This window comes from Lipotes vexillifer, unplaced genomic scaffold (assembly GCF_000442215.2).
Source record: "Lipotes vexillifer unplaced genomic scaffold, Lipotes_vexillifer_v1.1 scaffold943, whole genome shotgun sequence".
Taxonomy (NCBI): domain Eukaryota; kingdom Metazoa; phylum Chordata; class Mammalia; order Artiodactyla; family Lipotidae; genus Lipotes; species Lipotes vexillifer.
In genome coordinates, this window is record NW_006776793.1 from 1,147,540 (window position 1) to 1,169,448 (window position 21,909).

Genomic DNA, 21,909 nt, shown 5'->3' on the forward strand with positions numbered 1-21,909 from the left:
AACCTAAAGCATCTTGCTGGGACAGAGGAGGTGCAGGGTAGGAAAGAGTCATTGGAACATCATTCCAGTGCATCCTCTCCAGGTTCTATTCCTATGGGTGTCTTTACTCCCAGACATGTTTTTAATAACTTGGGAGAGCCATGATAAAATGCAATGTAGGCAGATCCTTAGAAAGTAGGCTGAGTCATAGTGCTGTAACCTTGGAGTTTAAAAGTAAAAATTAGGATGAATAACGACCTTTAAGACTGGCCCATTATCTTTAGGATACTGAATATGAAAACATAAAAATAAAACATAATGACAAGGACGCTAATACGAACCAACATTTTTTGCTGCCAGCTCTTCTATAGACTCTCTCAATGTGATCAGAAACGGTACCTAGACATCAGATAATAGAGTCTTTGTTGAAAAATGCTTTTAATTAAATGCATAACATTTATTCTCCTTAAAAAAAACACTCTTGAATTTTCATTTTGTTCCATTAGAGTTAATACATCCATCAATTAATGTTCTGAACTACCTGACATATTTAAATATGTAACCCAAATATATAGTGTGAATGTCTCCAGCCCTTGTTACTACTTAGTTTGAGTATATGATTTGGAATAAGTACTTTATTTCTTGAAATTCATTGTTTTCTTAATACACAATCTATGTTTTTAATAAATAAAAATAATTTATTTTAATTTACTATAGAAAATAAAAAACAGAATATAGCAAATTGAACAAATACTATAGACTGACTACACATAATTCTTCATTTATTTGTTCAAAAAAACTTTATGGTGATCCTGTTATATGCATGATCATATACCAGTGCTCAAAAAAATACCACTGGGTTTCATTCTTTGGGAGCAATTTACATATGGTCTGGCCTCATGACTGGTTTGTCAGTCAATTAACCACGTGAAAGGACAGAGCACAAAAAAGGGTAAACAAGGGTAAAGAACAAGATCTTTATCATTTTACCCTGAACTTATTTTTATAGCTTTATAACAAATTGGATAAAATTATATTCAGATTCTGTACATGCTTATGATTTTCAATATATAAGGTTTCGCAGATTTAAAACATTTAAAGTCTTTTAAATATCTAAGTAACAGATGAATATTATTCCCAAGTTTATAAAAATGGTTTAAAAAATAATTCTCTCAACATTTTCATTATAAACTATTTTATATAAATTTTGTTTCATTTTAAAGCACTACTAAAATAACCATTCTGAATTCTAGGTTCCTAATGAAATGTCTGCTTTTTAATTATCCTATTGTTTTAAAGTATAAATTTTGATGTCCTCAATATAACTAGGATCCTGTTTACACTTTGAGTTTCAAGATTAATTAGAAACAGGAAGGATTCTGTTTGAAATTTGCTTAAAGTTCTTCTGCCTTAATAATATTAAGTTAAAAAATTAAAAGACTATTCAATTCACTGTATAATACTCAAGACAGTTATCTCTTAGCTACAATAATGCAAAAACTAAGTAGACCCTATTTGAATAAACAATTATGTTTAGTTCACTACCAGAACTATAACTTTTATTAATTACATTGCTGTTTAGAATATTGACTCAGTTTCTAATTCTAACTAAACAATATGCATCTCTGGACAGAGAACTTTCAGATGAGCTAAAAACTTTGAGTAGCTAGACATTAAATACTTGAAATGTATCCTATTCTGTATTATTCTGTATTATAAAATGCTGGAAGTAGAACACGATGCAGAATTCAAAGATTCCTTAGAGTAGTGACTCAACATATGAGTGTAGATTTCAGGGATAATTGGGTTTCATCCTTAATGCAGAGTGGACATGAACACGATTAGAATGATTTATTTTTGTAAACAGTCTTGAGAGTGCAATTCTACTAAATGCCATGTTCCATTTCAAATGGCTGCTGCAGACCATGAAGGAGCTAATTTTTATAGCTATAATGATTGAATATTGTTCTTGAAAACATACAGAAAATAAAACTGGAAACAGAAACTGTCAATAAACAACTATGCAGTTATCAGAGGTTAACAGTCACAGGCAGAATCCAGGTTCCAACACCATTCAGACAATCAGAGAAGAGGGTATGAATTTTCCTTTTAAAAGTTTTTTTTTTTTTTTTTAACATCTTTATTGGGGTATAATTGCTTTACAATGGTGTGTTAGTTTCTGCTTTATAACAGAGTGAATCAGTTATACATATACATATGTTCCCATATCTCTTCCCTCTTTGTCTCCCTCCCTCCCACCCTCCCTATCCCACCCCTCCAGGCAGCCACAAAGAACCGAGCCGGTATCCCTGTGCCATGCGGCTGCTTCCCACTGGCTATCTACCTTACGTTTGTCAGTATATATATTTCCATGTCTCTCTCTCGCCCTATCACACCTCACCCTTCCTCCTCCCCCTATCCTCAAGTCTGTTCTCCAGTAGGTCTGTGTCTTTATTCCTGTTTTTTAAAAGTTTTTTTTAAAAAAAAGGTTTAATAGAGGAGAAAATAATTTGTAACATTTTAGTGGATATTCATTATGCATATTTGATATAAGTTCAAAAATAGAGAGGTCTTTTTATTTAAAAATGTTCTCTTAGACATGTACTCTTACCTTCCTTTGTGATGAAGTTGGGCCCTTCTCTTTTCAGCAGTATACCCAGCAGGATGGCTTGGCTAGCCAGACAACTACAGTCCTGAAAATATAAATCACTATGAGTAACTGTAATGAAATGGGTACAAAGATTACCACAGGGGGTAACTAATCATGAAACCACATGATGCAAAGAGGAAATATTCTGCTATGCAATTGAGAAAAGATAAAATGTCAGTGATATACTACCAAACGTAAGATGACATTATACAACTATTTATTTTAGCTATCCTGGAAACAGTGGGTAGGCAAGCTAGCTTCCTGGGGTAGTAGGATTTAATAATCAAATTTTCCAGGAAACAAGATAAGTAATGAATAGAAAATATGTTGTCTATAAGCATTAATACTGATTCTGCCACTCTCTGAGAGATTCGGCCAAGTCATTTAACCACTCTCTTTTTGACTTTACTTGTTCATAAATGGGAGACCATGTTGCTCTCAACCCAATGTGGAAAGAAGGATGAAAGGAGGGGATGTATGTAGACCACTTATTATATGCATTATGTTTTATGCCTACTATATCATATTCATGCTTATGTCGATCCATAGATAATATCGATCAATCACAAGAACTGGTATCTGACAGGTTATATATTTAGCCTACATGCTCAAATTTGTATGGTCTAATAAAATGTCACTGTGTTTATAGCTCTACCATTAGAATTTCATTTCCTTTGATACGAACTATACCTTATACCCCCACCCCTCCTCCTTTAAAATGAAAATAACCTTAAGGAAGGTATAATACTAGGTTGCTAACATAATATTCATATGGATGTAGTTATAGGATTGCTTTCCTTGGTAACTGGAGAGACTCAAAGCAAGCATTAGACCTAAAAACTGAGACAGGAGGGAAGACCTGGGCTGGGAAAAGGCGACAAAGGGCACTGAAAGAGAAATCCGGAGATTTCTTTGCCAAAGACAACTATACTTCTTTAATAGGTTACTCAAGACAACACACTCCTTAAGCATCTTTAAGACATCCACACTAATATCAGACCATGAGAACTACCTCTCATTACTGCCTCAGGTACAGACAGGCGTCTACCTCCAGGTTAACTACAACCTTCTCTGGGAGCACAAGAAGAAATATGGTTTGCCCCTGGGAGTTCCTGCTCTGCCAGCCTCACTCAGGGCCATGTGGGAATTGCACCTTCCTCACATTCAGTTTTTGAAGAATTTCATGGGTGGGTTTGTTTTTCCATTCAGTAATGGTGACATCTGGCTGCTGTTCTTGTTCAGGAGCATTGGAGGTACTGCTTTGTCGTTTGACTTTTGAATGTTTGGGAACTTCTATTTCCTCAAAACTCTTAAATTCTGGAAGCCTAGAATTTAAAAGAAAAAGTTTCAGATTCCCTGCATTCCTAATGTAATCTCAAGAAACACAATAATAACCTAAAAGAACTTACTCTTCTGTGTCACTGATTTGTAAGAAGTCAAGTTGTTCTACCACAGCTCCAGATATTAGTGTCTGAAACGTGATTGAGAAGAGAGTCACAGCTCTTACATTCATCAAGCTGCAACCTTATGATCTATGTACATACCTTTCTGTAAATACATAATACTTTTTAAAAAGTTTACTTAAAAAATATACATGATGTTGGGCTTCCCTGGTGGCGCAGTGGTTGAGAGTCCACCTGCCAATGCAGCGAACATGGGTTCGTGCCCTGGTCTGGGAAGATCCCACATGCTGCGGAGCGGCTGGGCCCCTGGGCCATGGCCACTGAGCCTGTGTGTCTGGAGCCTGTACTCCGCAATGGGAGAGGCCACAACAGTGAGAGGCCCACGTACCGCAAAAAAAAAAAAAAAAAACCCCATGATTTTTAAGTAACTTCTTAAATGAGCATTCTACAATCAGACAGATTTTCACATACAACAAAACCCCCTGAAATAGAACATACACATCAAGCTACAAGCTCATGAGTCATAATAAATAGCAGAATCAACATGAGATGAATTGCTTTTTCTTTCCATCGTCTTATTTATTTTTAAGCTCAATTAAATTTCAGTATTTATTAAAATGTTAGAAAATAAAATTTTGAAATAAAAAAAACATGAAATACCAATGTTGTCTCCAGAAAAGATAATTACGCTTTGGATTTTGCTACAGTAATATATTTCAGGGCTATCCAATGATGAGACGCTGCCAACTCTCCATTTTTCAGGATAATGAAGGTGTTGATTATCTACATTCTGGAAACCAATATTTGGTCATTTTATATTCCATTAGTTCCTGATTATAGCTTGAGCAAACTAAATGAGGCCAAACTTGAACACAGTTGTTGTCTGTCAGTGGTTCATGGTGAATGTATAAATGAATGATAACCCACAATGATTCTTAGCACTATGTGTCACTTCTAATTATCTGATGAACTGTCAAATAAAAGTGAGAAATGTACTGCCCAGAAAATAAGCCATAAATTATTATTTAAAAATAAGTTAATTTTTCAGTCTTAAATATATTACTTTCTCTATTTTCTCACTGTTCATTTCAAATGTGAAGCAACAGGACAAAGGGAATGTTGCTCTTGTTGGCTAACCACCCAGAGTTGTGCTGCCTTCCCTTCTAGTGAAAACTCATAAAGTAGCTCATCAACAAATAGCCACTACAAATGGCAGGATGGACATGTTACCAGCAATCATACTAAAGCCTCCTTGCAGAGTTTGAGAGAGAAAGGCCAAACATGCAACTGACCTGCACGTTTTTATGTGGCCCAGCCACAGTCAGGGTCTGAGAGCAGTCTGTGCCTGGGCAGAGAGCAGTGTCAAGCACAATGGAAGTCTATAGAGTGATATTTCCTAGGATGCAGGCTTACACCTACACATACTGTTCTCTAGTTAACTAATCTGTTAGACGAATATTTATTGGCCACTGATATATGCCAAGCACTATGCTAGGTATTGAGGAAATAGCATAAACAAAATTAAGTAGACAATAAACAAACAAAAACCTAAGTACGTAGAAAATATGAACAGACCAATCACAAGCACTGAAATTGAAACTGTGATTAAAAATCTTCCAACAGGGCTTCCCTGGTGGCGCAGTGGTTGAGAGTCCGCCTGCCGATGCAGCGGACGTGGGTTCGTGCCCTGGCCTGGGAGGATCTCACATGCCACGGAGTGGCTGGGCCCGTGAGCCATGGCCGCTGGGCCTGAGAGTCTGGAGCCTGTGCTCCACAATGGAAGACGCCACAATGGTGAGAGGCCAGCATAACGCAAAAAAAAAAAAACTTCCAACAAACAAAAGCCCAAGACCAGATAGCTTCAGAGGCAAATTCTATCAAACATTTAGAGAAGAGCTAACACCTATCCTTCTCAAACTCTTCCAAAATATAGCAGAGGGAGGAACACTCCCAAACTCATTCTATGAGGCCACTATCACCCTGATACGAAAACCAGACAAAGATGTCACAAAGAAAGAAAACTACAGGCCAATATCACTGATGAACATACATGCAAAAATCCTCAACAAAATACTAGCAAACAGAACCCCAAAGCACATTAAAAGGGTCATACACCATGATCAAGTGGGGTTTATCCCAGGAATGCAAGGATTATTCAATATATGGAAATCAATCAATGTGATACACCTTATTAAAAAACTGAAGGAGAAAAACCATATGATCATCTCAACAGATGCAGAGAAAGCTTTTGACAAAATTCAACACCCATTTATGACAAAAACCCTCCAGAAAGGAGGCATAGAGAACTTTCCTCAACATAATACAGGCCATATATGACAAACCCACAGCCAACATTGTCCTCAATGGTGAAAAACTGAAACCATTTCCTCTAAGATCAGGAACAAGACAAGGTTGCCACTCTCACCACTATCATTCAACATAGCTTTGGAAGTTTTAGCCACAGCAATCAGAGAAGAAAAAGAAATAAAAGGAATCCAAATCGGAAAAGAGGAAGTAAAGCTGTCACTATTTGCAGATGACATGATACTATACATACAGAATCCTAAGGATGCTACCAGAAAACTACTAGAGCTAATCAATAAATCTGGTAAAGTATCAGGATACAAAATGAATGCACAGAAATATCTGGCATTCCTATAGATTAATGATGAAACATCTGAAAGTGAAATTAAGAAAACACTCCCATTTACCACTGCAAAAAAAAGAATAAATTATCTAGGAATAAACCTACTTAAGGAGACAAAAGACCTGTATGCAGAAAATTATAAGACACTGATGAAAGAAATTAAAGATGATACAAATAGATGGAGAGATATACCATGTTCTTGGATTGGAAGAATCAACATTGTGAAAATGACTAGAATACCCAAAGCCATCTACAGATGCAATGCAATCCCTATCAAACTACCACTGGCATTTTCCACAGAACTAGAACAAAAAATCTCACAGTTTGTATGGAAACACAAAAGACCCCAAATAGCCAAATCAATCTTGAGAAAGAAAAACGGAGCTGGAGGAATCAGACTCCCTGACTTCAGACTATACTACAAAGCTACAGTAATCAAGACAGTATGGTACTGGCACAAAAACAGAAATATAGATCAATGGAACAGGATAGAAAGCCCAGAGATAAACCCATGCACATATGGTCACCTTACCTTTGATAAAGGAGGCAAGAATATACAGTGGATAAAGACAGCCTCTTCAATAAGTGGTGCTAGGAAAACTGGACAGCTACATGCAAAAGTATGAGATTAGAACACTCCCTAACACCATACACAAAAATAAACTCAAAATGGAATAAAGACCTAAATGTAAGGCCAGACACTATCAAACTCTTAGAGGAAAACATAGGCAGAACACTCTATGACATAAATCACAGCAAAATCCTTTTTGACCCACCTCCTAGAGAAATGGAAAGAAAAAGAAAAATAAACAAATGGGACCTAATGAAACTTCAAAGCTTTCGCACAGCAAAGGAAACCATCAACAAGATGAAAAGACAACCCTCAGAATGGGAGAAAATATTTGCAAATGAAGCAACTGACAAAGGATTAATCTACAAAATTTATAAGCAGCTCATGCAGCTCAATAGCGAAAAAACAAACAACCCAATCCAAAAATGGGCAGAAGACCTAAATAGACATTTCTCCAAAGAAGATATACAGATTGCCAACAAACACATGAAAGAATGCTCAACATCATTAATCATTAGAGAAATGCAAATCAAAACTACAATGAGATATCATCTCACACTGGTTGGAATGGCCATCATCAAAAAATCTACAAACAATAAAAATGGAGAGGGTGTGGAGAAAAGGGAACACTCTTGCACTGCTGGTGGGAATGTGAATTGGTTCAGCCACTATGGAGAACAGTATGGAAGTTCCTTAAAAAACTACAAATAGAACTACCATATGACCCAGCAATCCCACTACTGGGCATATACCCTGAGAAAACCATAATTCAAAAAGAGTCATGTACCAAAATGTTCATTGCAGCTCTACTTACAATAGCCAGGACATGGAAATAACCTAAGTGTCCAACATCAGATGAATGGATAAAGAAGATGTGGCACATATATACAATGGAATATTACTCAGTCATAAAAAGAAACGAAATTGAGTTATTTGTAGTGAGGTGGATGGACCTAGAGTCTGTCATACAGAGTGAAGTAAGTCAGAAACAGAAAGACAAATACCGTATGCTAACACATATATATGGAATCTAAGGGAAAAAAAAGGTCATGAAGAACTTATGGGTAAGACAGGAATAAAGATACAGACCTACTAGAGAATGGACTTGAGGATATGGGGAGGGGGAAGGGTAAGCTGTGACAAAGTGAGAGAGTGGCATGGACATATATACACTACCAAACATAAAATAGCTAGCTAGTGGGAAGCAGCTGCATAGCACAGGGAGATCAGCTGGGTGCTTTGTGACCACCCCGAGGGGTGGAATAGGGAGGGTGGGAGGGAGGGAGACGCAAGAGGCAAGAGATATGGGAACATATGTATATGTATAACTGATTCATTTTGTTATAAAGCAGAAACTAACACACGATTGCAAAGCAATTATACTCCAGTAAAGATGTAAAAATAAATAAATAAAGATTAAACAATGGATTAAGTGAAAGACTCATAAATGAGCTGATTAAAAATCGGAGGGCTATCATTTTAGTCCATGATGTAGATATAAACAAAGACTTCACTTCTTAGTGATGGGAAGCTATTATCCGTTGCTCTGACTTTCAAAGTGCAGTGTTGCACGAACTTGTGGTCCAGCATCTGTGCTGTCAGAATTAAGCCACTTGTGCTGTGTACGTGAAAATAATCTGTGCTGTTGTAAGTATCCTGGACAATTTGATAATGTACTATTTTACTGTCTTCTGAATCTGCATCGGTAGAGAGAGACAACTTGTGAAACAGCTGTCCCAATGAGAGATGTTTCTCATAATATACAGCACAGTGCAAAATCCCTGGCTCCCCTCCCCAAACCTGCTCTCAGGACATGGAAGCAAAATGTATGTCCTTCAAGCAGAAGGCTAGATGTTTATTTTCTGAGGAAACTGCAGAGCAGAGGAGATAAAAGTCTCCAGATATTGGCACTTGGGTTTTCCCCAGCAAAAAGGGCCTTTGCCACGAGAGTACCTTACAAGTAAATTCATCATGACAATGATCCTTGTTCCCAAACACACAGCTTCCAATGAACTTTTTATTCTTTCACTCCTAAAAATGAAGGGATAGCTAAAGATTACCAGACATCTGACAAATGTCTCCAACATGAAAGACTGAGCCCCCCAAAACAGAGAAAAAAAACCTGAAAGAGATAATGTAGAAAGGAAAAATTTCCAAAGCTCTCTAGTTAATGTTCTCAGAAGGATAAGACAACATATAATACCCAGGAAAAAAAGGACAAGATAGTATGAAAGGGAAAATTAAAAACATGATAGCAAAACACAAAACTCAACAGAGGAGCTACATGATAAATAACAAAGAAATTGCCCCATGAAGCATTACAAAAAGACAAAACAATAAAAAATAAGGGGAAAAGATTAAAACTTAGGTAAAAATCAATCAAGTATGCAAAATATTGGCCAAAAAGTTCGTTTCTGTAATATCTTATGGAAAAACCCGAACGCACTTTTTGGCCAAGCCAATACAAGCACCAGTGAATGATTATGTAAACATGCCATTTACCACATTACATACACAGGTCCCTCTTTATAAATTTTCCTCTTTCTTACTCAATACTGAGTATCTACTACATAAAAGACTATGGAATGATCACAACTTTTTAAAGGAAATAAGTCGATAATGGACTACAATTTGAATAGTTTATGTTAAAGGTCATAAAAGGATATTAAAAAAGAAAAGTATCATTTCTGGTCTGAGTGATTCTGCAGAACTGGTCTTTAAAGTTTGGTAAGACTTCAAAGCCCAGTGATGTTGAAAGAAGGAAAGCTACTCCAGGCAGAGGAAATGGAGTGAGCAGAAAGGGGCAGAACCTCACAAATTTGAGAACACAGTAAGTAATCTGTATTGGCTGAAGCAGAAAGAATGTTTAGTAGGAGATAATTGTGGACAGAGAGGCTGCTATGGTTATAGGGAACCACAAAGGGCTTCTGTTATTTAGGAGCTATGAAAATAATGCTGTAAAATTCTGAATGGAACAAGGATTATCTCCAGGTTGGATGTCACTGTGTGGTAGGGAACAGAGCACTGGACCAGGGAGTCAAAGAACCTGAGCTTATACAGCAGGTCACTTCACCACTCTGGACCCCAGCTTCCTCAAATGCAAAACTGAGGTCAGAGATGATCTCTTAAAGTCTGAAATTCTGGTGGGAAACCACTGCAATTGCTCAAGCATCAGATTGGAGGGATCAGATAAATGGGGTGATGGCAATAGGAACGGGAAGGTAGACAGAGAATAAAACCTTAAGACAAAAACCTTCCACAGAATATAATTAAGAAACATAGCTGTATCTGTGGACTAATTGTGCTGGAAACAGAAACACTGAAATTCAGAAGACTACCTGTAGACGATCAACGTGAACTTTGACTCCTCCAACCACTCCGTTCTTAAAAGCTGCCAGCATATCTAATATGGGATTGAATCGGCTACCTCTGAAAAATATAAACAGATAAACAAAATGTGCATATTAACAACAGAATGAGAAATTAATAATCTAGTACTAAGTACCCTTTACACATGCAAAACACTCTGTCACACGCTGAGATGGATACAAAAATACAAGGAGGCCCTGCTTCCAAAGGGTTCACAGTGTTAATGGTGATGAGATGCATGCACCTCAACTCTTTCATCCACCTACCTTATATTGTCTTCCCGGATGAGAACAAGGAAAAGTGGATGTCCATGCATTTTCCAGTATTGCTTAATAAACTGTAGTGCATTCTATTAAAACATAAGAATGAAGCAGGATGTAATGGCACAGTATCTGAGCTGATCAGGATGCTTAACCATTAGTGGCAAAGAGCCAACAAAACTATTCTATATCAAGATAATTCACAATCAAACCCTGGATAAGATAGACTACTTAGGGGTAGAAATGTTCTAATACATACAAGTTAAGCTAGAAACTATTTTGATTTTAAATTTCGTTCTTAAAAATAGTCAGATCACACATGTTTTAAGGCTGCACCCCCCACCTTTTTTTTGAGGCCTAACAAATACAGTTCGAGAATAGTCCCAGGGAAGGAAAATCAACCCAGGGTTATCATCCAGAAGATTAATTCTCACTCCACGTTGCCGTAGATTTATATTACAGCCGGTAGAAGAGATTGGGGTGAATCTATACAGACCATTGGAAACATGAAGAGTTCTTTATTTGACTCAATTTCTATTACCATTATCATCATCATCATCATCATCATCATCATCATCATCATCATCCCATCAAAGACATACATTAACACTTCACTACGTGCCAGGCACTATTCTGAGGGCTTTGCATATGAACTCCTAATCCTCAGGACAGCCCTATTCAGTTATACAGATGAGAAAACAGGGACACAGAGAAGTTAACTAACTTGCCCAAGATCACAGAGCTGGTAAACAGTAGAGTCAAGATTTTTTTTTTTTTTTGTGGTATGTGGGCCTCTCACTGTCGTGGCCTCTCCCGTTGTGGAGCACAGGCTCCGGACGAGCAGGCTCAACGGCCACGGCTCACGGGCCCAGCCGCTCCGCGGCATGTGGGATCCTCCCAGACCGGGGCACGAACCCGTGTTCCCTGCATCGGCAGGCGGACTCTCAACCACTGCGCCACCAGGGAAGCCCTAGAGTCAAGATTTTAACAAGTGAAATCTGGCTCCAGACTTCATGCTCTGGGCCATGACCCTAAGCTTTTCTACTCTGCAAATGGAAAAGGGAGTGGAGGAGATTTTAACTGATTGGCTATAATGAGTTAGGTGAGGTTTTACTTGAAATTCTTTATAAATAAAATCATTTTGGTAACTCAAGTTTTGTTCAAAAAGGGATAAACTTACTGTCGTATGAACATGGTTTCCAAAACAGTTCCCCCTCTGCTTTTACAACTACAGTATATATCCTTTCATTCCATTTGTAGAAGGTAGACAAGTAAAGTCATACAACTTTATATAAAACAGAATACATCTATTATTCTAATGCTGCAAGTAATTTAACTCCCCAAAGCTATGCAGATGTTGTTTTACTTTCATATTTGATACTGTATTAACCCAGTATCATAGACCCAGGAGCACTTAATTTAACAACATATGATAGAAATCACTAGAAACAAAGTCATCCCGTTTCAATTAAAAGGTGTTCTGAAGCTACCTTTATGTCATCTATCAGCAGTAAAACATCTTGAGACATGTAGAAATCACTTAGGTCAAAGATGATAGGGTAACAAACCACAGTCTTTCCTAGAATGCGATAAATCTGTAAGGGATACATTTAAAAAAAAAGAAAAAAATATAAACAAACAAACAAATAAAACAGACCAAAGGCAAAGGTACAGTACTACAAGTCCTAATAAAAATTAAAACTGATGTTTAATTCTGAATAAGCAAACAAAATAATCTTATAAAATCTACATAATATTAAGAAGGTACAGCTTCTTGATTGACTCAGTATGCTAATAAAGTAGTCCATCTCTACTATAAGGGAAAAAGCCTCGGTTTGAGTAAATACTACTATAATCAGGTATCTTACAAGGCTCAGAAACAATAGAGCAGTGAGATGCTTATCTATTTTTAGAAGAGTTCGTGGTATCACACAAAACTAATTTTTTTTTTTTTTTTCGGTACGCGGGCCTCTCACTGCTGTGGCTCTCCCGTTGCGGAGCACAGGCTGCGGACGCGCAGGCTCAGCGGGCATGGCTCACGGGCCTAGCCGCTCCGCGGCATGTGGGATCTTCCCGGACCGGGGCACGAACCCGTGTCCCCTGCATCGGCAGGCGGACTCTCAACCACTGCACCACCAGAGAAGCCCTAAAACTAATTATTGATATTTACTTGTAGAAAATAATAATTCATATAATTAGCCCAAGTGTATGATGAAACGTGAGAATGGATGCATAGCAGGTCAAACATCATTATCGTCTGTGGTATTACAATCTGAACACTGCTCTACAAGGAAATTTCATGAGTACCTTTGATGTACCGAGGCAGCCTATGGGCCTATCTGGCCTTCCGCAGAGTCCTAATTTTTCATTGATCCCCAGATGGAAATAAGCCTGTAAGACACAAATGCGTAAATCAGAGCCAAACAAAAATTCATGCTTTTCCTTTTCTGCCCTCTTTCCCCCCCTCAACTAATGCCCTGCTAATTTCTGATTTCTCCAGAGAAAAAGAGGCCAGGGAAACTTTATTCAATGGACTTGTAGGAAAACAAGCCAGCTAATGACATCAACTTAGATTTTGGGGCACTGGGAGATCTGAGAGCAAAACTTTTGCAGATCCATTTAGCAACATTCTAAAATTTGACATTGTTCTTACACTGTCATGTCATGAATTTATAACTTGCATGGCTCTATCTGATTCATACAAGCACACAGAGAAACAAATGCTTCCTCTGTGATAAAAATTTTGGCTCTTTAAAGTTTTAAAAAACAGGGCCACATAACTTCGACCAGATTCCCACCTTCAAGTATTTCCCACCAACATGGAAATGTCTTTACTGATTTTTCTGATTATATGAATTTTATGAAAAATGTAATTCATATGCTACAAGTGAATGGTCCTGTTACTCTCGTAACCCCTTAGGCAACAACTATTTCACTTTGGTATGTGTTAAAAGGAGTGTAATTTATTGTGTGATCCCTAAGAAACACCAGAAGCATAAGGCAGGGTTATAGATTTTTAACAGTGCATAGATAAATACCCATATGACATACACACATATATGTATATATATTTACATAAATGGGTTCATATACTATATAATCTGGTGTTCCATTTTTTTAAACTTAATATTGTTTTTCTACAAAGTAAAAACAGATAAACTTGGAATGAACTAGGGGTTAATCAGTGCCAGAGCCGAGCACTTAATCCAATCAAGAAGTCTCCTTACCCTATTTAACATGGATCCCCTCCTGATGAAGGTAGCTCCCAATTTTTAGTTATTTCAAAACTAATTCTGTAACCAACTTTGGACAGTATACTATTGCTTCTTCAGGATAATTTCTTAGACTTGATGAATCAAAGAGAATATACATTCTCTTTCAAACATACTGCCAGGTTGGTCACCCTCCAGAAATAATGGACCGATTACTTCGACATTAAATGTGCATAGGACATTTTTGTCATTCTCGAGTCACAATGACATTTCATTTTAGTTTTAAACAACTTATTCAAATATTTTGTGGTGGACCATTTTCCCATATATTTAATAGCTATTTGTATGTTCTATGCACTTTTTCCTTTTTTTCCCTGTCTACTGGGCATTTGTCATTCTTTTTTCATTTGTAAAAGATCTTGGTATGTTAAGAATATTGCTGTTTTATCAAATATTTTACTCAATTTGCTCATCTTCAATGTTGTTATGAAATGTGAGAATGACTGCATAGTAGTTCAAACATCACTTCAGCATTTGGTATTTCAATCTAAACATTTTTCTGCTAGGAAATTTCACAAGCACCTTTGATATGCCAGGTTGTTTACACTACCTTCAATTATATCTAGTTAAATCTGTCAATCACTTCCTTAATCGCTTTTTGGCACTAGTGTTACTCTAAGAATGGACTTCCCCTCACAACAGTTGTAAACTGTTCTCCTATTTTTTTTTTAGTGATTTTATATCTAAATCATTAAAAAAAATTTAAATCTTTAATCTGTCTGGAATTTATTTTTGTATCTGATGAGAGGTAGAAATCTAACATAATGGAAAATCAAACCAACTGTCTCTACACAATCTACTGATTATCATTTGAACTGATTTCAAATATCGACCTCAACGTATACAAAATTAATGTCATCACCAGAGCTCTCTGTTCATTCTGCCATGGTGCACACATGTATGTCAGAGTTAGCTGTCTCCTTCTCCTTCTGCACTGAATGTTCCTAGAAAATAGCACCCCCTGAGTTGGCACTGTGCCTGGCATACAGCTAGTGCTCAGGAAATACTTGATGGATGAATGAGGGAGCAAGTGAATGTCCTCCTGAGCCACATATGCTGTGCATATTAATTCTGGAACAGCAGTGGTTTTAGACAAAGTCCACTGGCTAGAAAAAGTACTCTATAAGCATTATATAGCATTGTATAGCTACACTGAAACTACAGTGCACAGCACTAGATGGAGACCACTTTCCCTTAAATTAATATTTATGTCTAAACTACTTTAGATTTCTTCTTTTAGGCAAATGATTATATTAATCAACCATGCACAAGTTAAAATGTACTGATCTAGGTAGATTTAAAGGAAATCTTTAAATACTACTCTATTACAGTAAAAGCATTTTCCTTAACTTTCTGAACCATGGTAGAGAAGGTCTATGACAATTAACTAATCAGATGCAGAATGCTCACTGAATTCTAGGGTACAGATAATACCATCCCTACATTGTACACATTCACACCATTTAATGCACTGAAACACATAGCAGGGACCAAACCACCTGGAGTACAGAAATACTTCATTCTACATCTGCAGTGTATTCAGATCTCCCATGAGGCAAATCAAACCACAGTTACCACATTATGAAACATTAACCACACACAGTGAAAGCCTTACCCTCAGCTGTCTGCCCTCACACCCTCTTCAGTGGGCCGAAGGAGGGTGCAACTTCTCCGAAGAGAATAAGCAGCCACTGGCATAAGAATATGTGTATTAACTAAGATTTGAGGGAACATTTTCACTTTTAAAAGGTAGACTATAAGAAGCAATGTAGTCAGCAGTATATCTTAGAGGGTGAATCCCAAAATGCAGCTAGCTTGAAACACAGAGGCTGCAGCCACAGAGAATTTTCCATCCTGACACGTGCACAGAGAAGCTGGGCTCCTGGTCACAAATCTGTCTTTTTAGCCACAACACACACCCAAATTATAAATCATGCGTTAATGCCATCTTTAAAACAACAAAGTATAAAATAAGTCAGGACCTGTTATAAGTCTTCACTTTGTAACAGAATGCTTCCAACCACCTCTGTGACTCCTCAGCACCTTGTACTAACATCTATCATAGCACCGATCAAAGTGGATTGTCATTAACTATTTTTTCTGTCATCCCAACAGACCCAGAGGTCACCGACTGAGAATAGGGACAGAGTCATTTTATTTGTGTGCTCCACACAGTACTCTGCACAGAACAGGTGTTACTGATGAATGAATGAATAAAATGCCACATTCAAGTTATTTGGAGCCATGTTGGTCTCTTAAATCTTGATTGCATGTTGTCTGGTAGAGTACAGATGCTACCAGAAAGAGGTGCTAATATACATTAGGCCTGAAGAAACAGATTCAGGTTAATTTGTTTTGAGAGCATGTTTATCAACGAATAATAACCTTTGTTACCATTCTCTGGAGCTTTCAGTGAGAGGCCATAAAAGTGTATCAGCAAATACAGCCTGCACCTGGATGATAAGTGCACAGTGTTACAACCTTAGATTTTCTGCCCTTCCATACAGCCTCCTCTCCTTGCCTTGTGGATCCTTACTTCCCTCTTGGCCTCATTTAGCCTCTTCTACAATGAAACCTAGCTTTCCATCGTTTACTTCGTAGTGTGATTTTAAAGTGTTACCTACTCCAGGGTTCCTTGCATTTTTAGCCATGTCTCTTTAATCGAGGGGGAGAAAAGAGCTCTTGTTAAGGACTTTTGAAGAGCTGGTGCTCTGGGTGACCTAACACCCAGGTTCTGGTTTTGTTGCCAATGCATGAAGTCCAGTCTGATTAGCAACAACTCTGGGGCGTTGCATTTTCCCTGCAATGTGCACCTCACTTCTCTGAGCTTTTATTCTTTGTTGTAACATCAAGATTTTAATCAAAAACATTTTTATCAACTTAACTGACTTAACCTTGATCACCTGAGAGAGACTATTCTAAACATTTCCACCGAACACTGTGGACTTTGTTCCTGTACTGTTTTTTTTTTTTTTTTTTTGGCCAGGTGGCATATGGGATCTTAGTCCCCGGACCAGGGATCAAACCTGCACCCCCTGCATTGGAAGTGCAGAGTCCCAACCACTGGACCACCAGGGAAGTCCCATTCCTGTACTGTTTTTAATGATTACCAAATAAAAACAGTGGTTTAAAAATAATTAGTGGAGATCAACAACTTCCCATCCCTAATGAGCAGTAATATTCCTAAACTCAGGCATATGCTGCAGGGCAGTGCATACAAAAGGCCTCAAAAGACATCTTTTAATCCAATCCAATAGGTATGTAACTGGATCAAATATAAATTCAGATGTCACTTTATAATTATTTTGAGACCCAGCAAACCAAAGAGGGCAGGAATTACTTCAGACTCCAAATAGTAAGGCAAGAGAAAAAGGGAGGTAGTTATTACCAATAATATTTAGGTGAGAAGGTTTCTTTAATAGTTAATAAAAGGGAAAATAAATCAAATGTAAAGGTTATTTTATACACCACTACTAAAATTAAGGCTGATTTGTTATTTAAGTGGTCAGTCCAGGTTTGTAATAGACTTTAGCAAGGAGCAGAAATCAACAAGACCTATGAATATAACGCACACACACAATGCAGCTGTGTTTCAGTAACAGTGTCTGATAAAGTGGGTCTCTCAGCTTAATCAGAAAGACTTTGGATCAAAGACCCTATCTCAGAATTGGATTTTTAAATATGCTTCTTGACTCTAAGTCTTATCATCATGCTCTAGTACCTACACAAAGGAGACAGTAAAGCAGTATCACTTACTTTCACAAGCTCCTGCTGGGCCCAGATCTGAATGGGTTCTACCTGTTGAGGAGTTTGAGTCTGAATACCATACGTGTTGAGGAAAACTTGAAGGCTAAAAAACACAGGGAAAAAAAGAGACATTTTCAGTAATGCATTTATATGGACAATGGTGAAGGAGGAGGAGAAAAGGGGAAAGACTATGCTAGTTTGGAGCACATTATTCATTTGTTAATGTCAGCAATATGTCATCTGCACTGGAATCCAGAGCCCTCTTGGGTTCTTCACTAAGCATCAGCTGTGAGCTTTGGGGGCTGCCAGAGAGGTAAGCACTAACTTGGGGGATCCCCATAAGCTGTTTGCATTAATTTCTCAAAACTACACACCAGGCAGCACTGGCACTGGTCACAGACTTTAATTAATATTAACACCAACTAAAACAAAATTATTTTTAAACATGAAAAGAATGTTATTCTGGCACTTAAATGTTATTCTGGCACTTCACCCTGTGAAGCCCTGTGAAGGGCTCTATGAAGTTAATTTCTACCACCACACTCAATATTATAAGCCTAAAGCAATCAATCCCCTTCCCTCCCCCTCAAAAGAACACGCCACCCATCTGGATTTCATACCGTTGGCTTTCTGCTATGAGCGCTACATAAACAACCAAATCATTTTCCAGTGGGCCCTGTAATACAGAATAAGGGAGGGGGGAAACATTTTAAAAGATCTGGTCATCATCAACTATAATGAGAATCAAGGACAATATTAACCATCTCTAAGCAGTTCATTAAGATGATGGACACCAGCTGGCTCTAAGCAGTTGCCTCTCTTTCCTTGCTCTCCACTGCCTACTAATCAATTTGATGGTGTAGACAGAGTAATGGAACACCAAGGAATGGAAAGCCATAAATCTCACCATAACTAGAGGGGCTAGCCTGTCAGGGCTATTTTGAACGATGCATAAGAGTAGTTTGGGGACCGAGAGCCATTTTCCATCATTTAACTATGAAGGGAAGAGTGGGAACTAAAAATAAAAACCTAACTTACGTATTCTCTAAAATAATGACTGTGAGTTAAAACTGTTCATTTGACATCTTCACCACATAAAGCTATTCCCTTTCTTGTTAGCCAATTTTCCTTTGGCACCTGATACATCAAAATAGCTTTATTCTAATATATAGCTTCTACGGTAGAGAATGAACTACCCAGTTGACTATATAATTACCACCGTGTTAAATACAAGCTGTTGGGCTTAATAGTTCTAATCAAACATAGTGTTGGATATTTGCTACTTTTTGTGTGTGTGGAAAGATTCACTATAGCATATATTATGCATAGCCAAAATGAATCCAATTTTGAGCTTGTATATAACTAACACAGAACATTAAGAAGCACCAATAAATTACAGTACTAGGAAGCTCTGAAAATTGTGATCAAATATAATTTCTTCATAGTAATGAATCCAACATTCCAATAGTATGCTGTAAAACATATGATTTACTATCAGTCAGTTCCTCTCTATGGTATTCAATATGCCAGTAGAATTTATGTATGATAGAAGGCAAGAAATACCAGAAGACATGTATCAGCAGTAAATAACGTACAAAGGATATTTCCCAGAATTATCGTGAAAATGCCATTTCAGGCAGTCTTCAATGTGATTTAAATGAATATAAAGGAAAAATATGATGGAACAACCTCACAGAAATAAATAGACATTTAAAATGCTATAAATTCTATTTTTATTTGATAAAGACTTTAAAAGTTGATGTTATTCAAAAGGATGAGAAAAAGTAATTATTCAGAGTCTCGTCAAGATTTCTAACAAATGAAAACATTAAGCTTTATTTTTCGTGGATGAAATCTCCCATTCATCAAAAGAAGTAACCTTAGAGTGGGCCGTTATCTATAATCTTCAGGGCAATTAGAGTTTTTAAATAAAAAGCAAGTGAATACATATATTAGAATGCAGATGTTATTCCACTAACAATAAATAAGGCAGCTTACAGATCCTAATTGGTAAACTGGTTTCTTCTTTTTGAATCACAGGCCTGTTTAAGACAATGTTGTTTCTATTTGTATGACAGAGCACTCAGATCTAAAATGCCCACTACACACGTTGAATCATAGTGAGTATCTGATTAGGAGACTATTCGATGGTTGAAGAACTCTTTCATTTGAAAAGTCAACATTTAGGAAAGTTCCAGTTCACAAACCACCTACCATAATGAGCTCAGGCCTTTAACCCTAGCTCAAGTGGGACGTTTCACCCCATTTCCACCCACAGGAAGAATTGTGCGTGGCCAGTCCCACCCCAACAATTTTCTTCCTTTCACTGACAAAGTTGGAACTATCTTTTCTCTATTTTCATAATTTTCTTCAAATCTCCAAAATTACTGTCTAAACCAATGAAGTCTCTCTGCAAACTGCCTAATAATAATTAATACCTTCTATTTCTGAATGGTATTTTCCTTAATAATATTATAATATTTTCTTTTAGGTTCACAAAGTACACACACGCACACACACACACACACACACATACTCAAGCCCAGTGTGGTACTAGTGCTTTCCATTTTATAAGCATGTATGCACTTATTCATTTGACCAATAGTTAAGACATACAAGAATCCACGCTAGACTCTGATATTACAAGATGAATACAACCCAGTGCCCATCCTTGAGTTTAGTCTATTGCAATAGATAGATAAGTTTTCAAACGTGTTTATTATCACAGAAAAGTATCCCACTGATATCTTCCTTTGCCAGTATAGATCTACCTGGTTTAAAAAAAAGTGGCTGAAAGACATTACATTATATGGATGTGCCATAATTTATTCAAGCCATGTTTATTTTGATAACATTTAGGTGGTTTCCAATATTTCGGAGAATCCTGAGGATTCAGGGAGAACAAAGTGCCAAGTACAGTATTTGAAACATAGTAACAATAAAGGGCACTGATATTTCCTGCAGCTGTACTTACAGTTTTCACACCTATCCTAGGGCAGCTGCTTTCTCTTCCTTGTTGAGATTTGCTGTAACATCTATGTTGCCCTAGAATGGCTTCCACCATTCTAAGACATTAGGACCATCCACTATCCCATTTTTATGACTAGTTCTTCCCTAAATAATTCCAAACATCTTTTCAAAGAAATCCTCAGATGACTTACCACCTTCCCAATTTTCCCTCCCTTTATTTCTCAAACATAGACTACCACTATTTCCTTACCTTCCTTGTCTCTGTTAGCTCTGTACTCTGCCATCTATCCTGCTTTGCCTTTGAGATGGAAATCTTACCTTTTAAGTCCTTGTTCTTCTATTCATCCCACTTCTTTCTCTTTCTCTCTTACCAAACTCATTCACTCTGGTATCTTTCATTATCACTTCTAAGCAGATGATTCCATATCTATATTTCTAGTCTTGAACTTTCTCTTAAGTTCTATCTAGTTCCCACATTTTTAACTGCTTTCTGGACATTTTATTTTGGCTATTTTCAAAGTTAATAGGTCTAAAACTCAACTCCTTATCAACCCTACCTCTACCTCAAATAGACTCACTCTAGCTCAGAACCTCTGAACCATCTTTGACTCCTCTCTTTTACCCTCAATATCCAATTTGTCACCAAAATCCTGTTAATCCTTCCTTCATAAAATACCTTGCTTGAATCTTCTTCTCATTTCATTTCTATAGCAACATTCAGGATTGAAAAGTAACAACAATAGCAACAATCACTTTACAGAACATCGTACATTCTGTGTGAGGAGGCACTGATCTAAGTGCTTTAACAAACCATCATCCCCATTTTACAGGTAACAAAAATGAGGTACAGAAAGTTTAAGTATCTAACCCAAGGTCATAAAGCTAGTAAATAGCAGAGCTAGAATTCAGATTCAGGCAGTCTGACTGCAGAGTCTGTGCTCATAATCACTCACTTACTCTGCCTCTCAAAGAGTGGAAAAAGGGCAAGTTTTAGAAGTGAAATACCCACAAAACAAGTTCCATTCTTGTCACTTCCTCTCC

General features: G+C 37.3%; 1 protein-coding gene across 1 annotated transcript in view; it reads right to left on the bottom strand.

Annotated features, from left to right (window-relative positions):
* The window catches only part of PHKB (phosphorylase kinase regulatory subunit beta), a 161,282-nt gene that overhangs the window by 31,303 nt on the left and 108,070 nt on the right, over positions 1-21,909 (bottom strand). Inside the window, exons 14-23 of the mRNA XM_007450635.1 lie at positions 18,519-18,574; positions 17,908-18,001; positions 13,187-13,270; positions 12,370-12,474; positions 10,886-10,968; positions 10,589-10,679; positions 4,039-4,100; positions 3,792-3,954; positions 2,591-2,672; positions 321-378 (exon numbers count right to left, since the gene is read on the bottom strand). Coding sequence (XP_007450697.1) covers positions 321-378; positions 2,591-2,672; positions 3,792-3,954; positions 4,039-4,100; positions 10,589-10,679; positions 10,886-10,968; positions 12,370-12,474; positions 13,187-13,270; positions 17,908-18,001; positions 18,519-18,574 — 878 coding nt within the window. The remainder of the gene's footprint in view (positions 1-320; positions 379-2,590; positions 2,673-3,791; positions 3,955-4,038; positions 4,101-10,588; positions 10,680-10,885; positions 10,969-12,369; positions 12,475-13,186; positions 13,271-17,907; positions 18,002-18,518; positions 18,575-21,909) is intronic.